We start from the raw sequence: 7,659 nt of genomic DNA on the forward strand, positions 1-7,659 counted from the left end.
CATCTTCATCTTCATCTTCATCTTCATCTTCATCTTCATCTTCATCTTCATCTTCATCTTCATCTTCATCTTCATGTTCGTGTTCATGTTCATGTTCATGTTCATGTTTTGATACCCTTATTAGGATACTTTATTTATTTTAATAAATAATTTGAATTTGATTTTCGTATATATGGCAATCCTTTAAAATACTAAAATCATATTACACATCTAGAGGTCAAGCCCTTTAGGCCAAAATACAATAACGCAGTGGCAGTGGCAGTGACAGTTTTTAAAATCAGCTGTTACTGCTAATATTGGCAGTCACTGCCGCAGCAAATACGGTACGGCCAAGGCGAATTTATACAAGGTGGTGTTGACGTCGAATTTAGATTTTCGCCGAGGTACGTCTTAATGTCAAAATGATGTGTCTGTTGTAAAATGAATTCGCCTTGTTTACAACAAACACATCATTTTGACATTCAGTAGTACCGCGGCGAAAATTTAATTCACCATCAACACCACCCTTTATAAATTCGCCTTGGATACTGCTTTGTCAGTGACAGCTTTTTTTTGACATTCCCTTTTGTTTGTTTACATTTTTGTTGTTGTCTTTTAGGCTTCAGTGACATGAACAGAAGTTGGCTGCATTTTATTTATGTCAAATTCAGCATGCGAAGTTTGCTGCGATGAAGGCAGTGGCAGTGAATTCAGAATTTGGGCTAAACTGAGCAGTGCTGCCAGCTGCCACTGCTGTGTTGTGAGCCGCTTCATTGGACACCACACTTTCAGAAACAGCTGATTTCGAAAAACTGCCACTGCCACTGCGTTATTGTTTTTTTGGGCTTTTCATTTGACACCTCATCTTTTAAAATCGAACGAACGATACAGGTTTTATGAATTGGAGTTAAATATTTAACGCAACCCTCTGCGGCAGAGAAATTTTGAATTCGATTCTCTAACATGTCGCAACTCCTTTCATGGAACTAGAGCTATGTTTCACACCCGAAGCACACCTCATCTTTGGAAAACGAACGAACGATAAAGATTTTATGACTTGGTGTTAAATATTTAACGCAACCATCTCCGAACTCGTGTAAGAAGTTTCACTTCAAAAATACAAAATTGCCTCCACCAAAAAATATTACGTAATTGGCGGTAGAGGTCAGCACTTAAGAGAGTAGCGACACATTTGACGCGATGGTGTTCTAGCTGTGACTAAATAAATAAAACGAAAAATATTTCACACCAATAAAAATATTGAGGTGTAAATATTATATGGAATGACCCTTAGATTTGGTAGCAGTGCTGTCATTTGCTAATTTTCGAGTAGAGTGCTTCTGAAGGAAAAGGGAAGTGATTATCGTAGTGACTATTTTGAAACAATATTATGGCAGTAGGGTTATTCGATTTAATTTTTTTATTAGATGATTGGTTAATAGAATATTTTTTATATTAAAGTACTTCAATAAACAAGCGTATGCACCGATTCCAAATATTGATTAGGCGCGTAAAGTTGCGTTACAATTTATCAACAATTGGTTTCCTACGTTCTTTGGCATGTGGCTAATGACCAGATGCGCCGACGCCGATTATTTCTAAAGGCTCCGCCAGATAGAAACTCTTCTCTGCGTCACAGGGAAGCTTTTGACTGACATCCAAGTCAACTCTATGATTTTGAATAGAAGACGCATGCGTTGCCGTAACTGATAAAATTTGCCCAACTCTCAACTTTGGACGCACGCATATGCGGCAAAACAACAACAACAACAAAAATATATGGAACGAATACAAACCAGCTGATTTTTGAGAAATCAAATTGAGCCTTTTTGTTTGCGGCAAGGTTTTCATTGTGCCGTCTCGGCATCTTCCGTACGTTTTGTCAGTCAACAGCATTCCTGAGACGCAGAAAAGAATTTCTATCTGGCGGGGCCTTAAGGTCGGGGCCACGCAATGAGCGGCTGAGCGGCGTCATACAGAAATGTCGTTCAGCCGCTCAGAAATGGCGCTCAGTACGTGGCTACTTCAATACAGGGCATAATCAGGAAAATTAATAATTGAATAACAAAAAGTAAGAATACGTTTTCATTGCAGCACTTGCGAATGATGAATAAATTTTTATTCATCATTCAAGTAATTTTATAAAACGAATACATTTTTATTCTTCATTCAAATAATTTATTCACCATTCGAAATACTTGAATCAAGAATAAAAACTTATTCGTTATTTGAAATTACTTGAATGATGAATAAAAATTTATTCATCATTCGAAAGTGCTTGAATGAAGAATAAAAATTTATTCGTCATTCAAACTTAGAAAAATTATGAATAAAATTTTATATTTTATTTTAATAATAATTCAATCTAAAACGCCCATCCCTGCTTCAATAGTATTTCGTATGTTTTGCCGCTCATTGCGTGGCCTCGACCTAAGATTGACGACGCCGACGCCGCAATATCTATCGGCGTAAACCTCTATAACATAACTAAATAAAAAAAAATAAAAAATAAACCCATCGAAAACCAGTCTTTTTATTCGAGGATTTCGGAAGAGGTCATTAGTGATGGGCGAAGTAGCGGTTTTTCAGTATCAGTGAGAAGAGTGATTGAGATTTTTAAATCACAGTGATTTTTTTATGGCTATTGCGATCACTAGTTCTTTTAATAACACAGAAATACGTAATATTTCTAATAAATGATGACAAATCAGTGTTGGCACATGTAGGGATGATTCCCTACCCGTAGCGATTTCAGGCGAAAAAATGAGTGTAGGGAAAAGAGGAAGAAGTTTCATTTATTCGCTCAAAAATTCCCATATTTCACTTCGTGTTTTATTAATATTTGCAGCCATCTTTACTCGTTGATACAAATTTTGAAATAAAAAACTGAAAAGCAAAAAACGCGATCAAGCAAATCAAACTGCGTACTTTAAAAAGTCCACTTAAAACAACCATGGAACGGTGATGAAAAAATGCAATATACATATGAGAGTATTCACAATGAATAATTAAAAATTGTTAAATCACCATTTCTACCATGAATAACCATTCGCAACTTCTGTTGACTAGCTATTGACAGATGTGATCTTCATTCACAGTGAAATATCATGCGAGTAGAAAAATCACCAATCACCGGCCTAGTAGTAGCAGTCACTATAAGCCATTTTTAAATCACAGTGATCAAATCACCGCTAGTGAAATATCGCTCATCACTATAGCTCGCTCAGTTTTTGCAATACCGAAAATTGTTCCATTTTGATAGGTTTTTAGCGTCCTGTTCTACTGCCGAAAGGAGGATCTGAAATACTGTAGCAAAATAAGGCATCTAATAAATAAGCTGTCAAAAATAAGTTTCGAAGAATTTGTAAAATTATTTAAGTTAGCCAAAAATGGCAAAAAATAACTCAACAATAGACTTAAAAATTACCCTTGGTTTTTTTATATAAGGCCGACGATTCGATTTTCCATGTATCTAGCAAACTCCTCTGAAGCTACACTAAAACGGCTACATTCCAACAAAACCAAACAACGGACTTTTAATTGCTATTTAATAAGCTCTCACTGTAAAAGTTGGCCACAAACAAAAAAGATGAAAATATAAAAATTAAGATTCACTAAATTATCACATGAGTAGTCCACTTGCAAACAGCGTTATGTGATTTTATAATAGTAAGCCAGAAATTAAAAAAAACGTCTACAACAACAAGTAACATCCAAATTGTATATTTCTTTTTATTATCAGAAAATTTGGATAAATGAGAGCCTAATAACATTAAAAATCAAAATCGCAGTGTAGTAGTTTTTGCAAATTTTATATATAGAAATTAAATATAGCGAGTTTTGAAACAGTAAGTTTTATATAGGTTTTTTAAGCTTTTCGCGTTCTCTCTTCCATGAAGGTTGGTCTGCTTCTTTTTTAAGACGTCTTCCACTAGGCACCGAAACTACCACGTTTTCTTGCAGTTTTCTAAGTTCATACGAAGATGGAGACTTTTGAACTTGTATAAATACGTACAATAAATATTATAGCGACTTTTGAAAGTGTATATATACATACAGTAAGTATTATAGCGACTTTTGCTGGAGCAGCTAGCATTTGATACCATTTTATTCAGAATATATAAGGATTTCGCACTATATTGTTAGTGGACATGAAACTACTTTAAATACTGGTACGTTAACCACCAAAAACTAAAAATCGAAAAAAATTTACATAGCGCACTTTGGAAGTGGACTACTCACATCTTCTAGAGTGTACCGGCCATCATAAGCGATTTGATAGATTTGCATAAGGGTTTCAAGGTTTGGTAAAAAAAGTTGATCATCTTTACTTAGATTTTCATAGTATTAACAAGCTTCATTTACCTTTGCTGTTATATAGAAAAGATTATTCAAAATCATTTCGGTGGCCTCCGTTGATCCCGTTCCTTCCCTACGTCCACGTGTACCAGAGTCGGGGAAATACTGAAATAAATAATTGTTTTTATATTTAACCAAAGCACTCGCCGTTTGGCTACAATTGTAGCAAAAGTGTTATATTTAAAATAAAAAGCTACAATGTTACATAAATTCTAAAATGGCTACTATTTCATAGCTGGAAAAATTTTTTTACTTGTTCAAAAAAAAAACTTAGGAATGAACACATTAGTGGTTACTATGCATGCGTCTTCTGACGAATGAGTGTGTCCAATGGCCAGTAATATACATACATAGTGACGAGTTGTATAACTTGCCAGAAAATCCAAGAATTTTGATCTTTCATACAACCAAGACACAACTTCATCCCACAGGCCCACAAACGGTGCAATCTAGAGCAAAACATAACCATGTTGAACCAACGGTCGCACTAGGGAAACCAATCCTGAAAACGCGGGATCCCGCGCCATTTTTGCAGGATTTTAAATAAAGGATTATACATGCGGGATCCGCGGGATTTTCGGGACTACAGAAAAAAATAAAAAGACGAATGGGAGTTGTGAACGTGCTAGCCAATATGTTCGTCGTGCATGGCTGTATTAAATATACTTTATTTTATAACCCTATGCATACTCTATACATACTCTATGCATGCGTGTAAAGAGTACTCCCTAAGGACCAAGGAGTACTCCAAAATTAACCACAATTCATATAAAAAATATGGTCCAATTAACATTGCGATGTCCTGGGGCAGGACCATATACTACATCCCTGCATTACATCAGAGTAGCACAAAACTACTCCAACATATTAACAATGGCATTGTTGTTATATTTTCTCGTTTGTATACGCTTTTGTTCTTCACTTCTCAAATGCTTTTTCGAAATTAATAAAAACCAAGACAAAAATTAAAAATTACATGTTGCCTCTGACGGCATTCGAACCCGAACATGCTGGGAGCTAAGAACTAACAGCGAGCATCTCTACACGTTCAGCTACAGCCAGACATGCAAACGTACTTTCAAATGCTCAACTTCAATCACGTTTCGTTAAAACACGAGCAGTGATCGGATAACAAACAATAAGCTTGCGCAGAGACACGAGTTGGTCCGCTACAGCATGACAGAGGAACACTTTTGTAAGTACTCCAATTCACCACAAATAGACTACATGGTCCAACGATTTTTGCAGGGCAATGGCGTAGCCAGGATTTGGCGAAGGGGGGGATTAAAAAAAAATTTGCATCGATAACTTAAAGTTGTGATACACAATGGCTAGAGGCGTCGCACTATAGGCAAAACACGAGTTTTTTTTCAAAATCGTAGATCTTCGCTTAGAAAAGAGATAATAGAATGAAAATTTTTGTATCGCGAAGACAAATGATCATATAATATACGAAAACTATAGAGAAGTTACAACAACAATAACTTAACCCTCAAAATAAGGTTCAAAATGTCACTTTTTTAAATTTTGGATTTTGGCTCCCATTCCACTAGAAAACACTATATTTAATAAACCATTAGCACAGATTCTGAAATATCTCTGGAAGGATAGAAAATCTCTCGAATTAAATTTGTTATGGAGCTTTATTTTATAAGTGCCGTACTGTCAGAATAAATTGCATTAAATGGAAAAGGGAGAGCCGGGTTCGGCCTTATAATCTAAAGCTCTCTTGAGGCATTTGCTACAGTAATGAGAAGTGGTATTTTATCAAGCCCAGGTTACTAAATTTGAGTTGGAAATATTAGAACCCGCCGTGGCACCTCCAAGAAGGTTACACGTTCACGCGTCGTATACCTGGAACCATTTTAAGGTAAACTTAGAGGGATTGATATCTTAGGTATGCCTAGCGCGCAGACGAGATTTTATAATTTCATAGTTTTAAACGGCCTAAATACCTTAACTCGCTTAAAAAATAACGAGCTATAACGAAATGGGCACAGAAATAAAATCTAACATCATTAAATTATTTTTCATATTTATATAAAAGCGCGGACATATCTTGGACATATCTGTAGCACCCCCTTTCGAAGCGATATTGTTTGCCACTTATGTTTAATTATTTATTTTTAAGAATTTTCAATTAAAATACAGTTCATTTTCCAACAAAACCCATATAAACCAATGTTTTAAACTTTTTTAAAGACCGCAAAAAGGTGCAACAAACTTTCCCCTAAATTTCAAACTTTTTTCTCAGAAGCTCTAGAATTTTTTTGAGTACACAGTTTTATAGCGCATTCAATTTTGTCCAATAATTTTTTGTCTCATTTGCTTCCATATAACGACTAAACACAATTTATTTTTATATCGCAGAAACCCGCAACATCCTCGGCGAAAAAAATTCGAAAAAATCAACGGTAATTTTTAGCCACTTGAAACTTGCACATTATTAGATTAAAATTGAAAAACTGTGTATTCTAAACAATTCTACCGCTTATGAGAAAAAAGTTTGAAATTTGGGTGAACATTTTTTGCACTTTTTTGCGGTCTTAAAACTTGAGTTTATGTGAGTTTTGTGAGAGATGAACTGTATTTTAATTGAAAATTCTTAAAAATAAATAAATAAACATGAGTGGCAAACAATATCACTTTGAAATGGGGGTGCTATTGTATTGGCCAATACTGTATATATATTCTTATCTTCTGCTCCAATATAGGGATGTCAGTGGCAAAAATACATCGATGTTATTCCTCGCATCGAAACTTATATCGATATTTGTCGATGCATCGGAGGGCGTACATCGATGCATCGATACGCATAGAGTTTTCCTCCACTATGGAAATAAAACATTAAAAACCTTTTTCTGTATGTACTAGTTTTATAGCTCATAAAATTTTAGTATAACAAAGCGCAAGTCAGCCAAAGAAAAAATATTAAAAGTTAAAGCAATTGAAACTTGCACTTTATTATACTAACATTTTATGAGCTATAAAACTGCATCTTCCGCTCTATGAACTTTAGACAAAGTGATGTTCGGCCATTCGATGTACTTGAGATTGACTATTTATACATTTATACATCGAGCAGAAAATTTTCGATGCATCGATGTTTTTTCGGCATCCCTACTCCAATAATTTTAATACGTATATATGTACATATGTAGTTTTGTGTATGTTTAAGGCAAATTTTCTGTTTTAAAACTAAGTATGCACATGCACTGTAATTTAAAACCTCTGGTTGTTGTGCATGTACTTTAATAAATAAATAAAATAAAATAAAATTGTATGCGTACTTATTTAATCACAGTATTTAAAAAAAGGCTC

The 7,659-nt window shown here is 34.8% G+C and overlaps 1 protein-coding gene across 2 annotated transcripts in view; it reads right to left on the bottom strand.

Moving 5' to 3' along the window:
* Positions 1 to 7,659, bottom strand: part of LOC118749273 (protein furry-like) — a 107,094-nt gene that overhangs the window by 94,125 nt on the left and 5,310 nt on the right. For both annotated transcript variants that reach the window (XM_036484073.1, XM_036484074.1), the window contains exon 4: positions 4,345 to 4,443. In XM_036484073.1, the coding sequence (XP_036339966.1) occupies positions 4,345 to 4,443 (99 nt within the window). The remainder of the gene's footprint in view (positions 1 to 4,344; positions 4,444 to 7,659) is intronic.

This window comes from Rhagoletis pomonella, unplaced genomic scaffold, assembly GCF_013731165.1.
Source record: "Rhagoletis pomonella isolate Grant_MI unplaced genomic scaffold, Rhpom_1.0 Rhpom_scaffold_00014, whole genome shotgun sequence".
In the NCBI taxonomy this organism is placed as follows: domain Eukaryota; kingdom Metazoa; phylum Arthropoda; class Insecta; order Diptera; family Tephritidae; genus Rhagoletis; species Rhagoletis pomonella.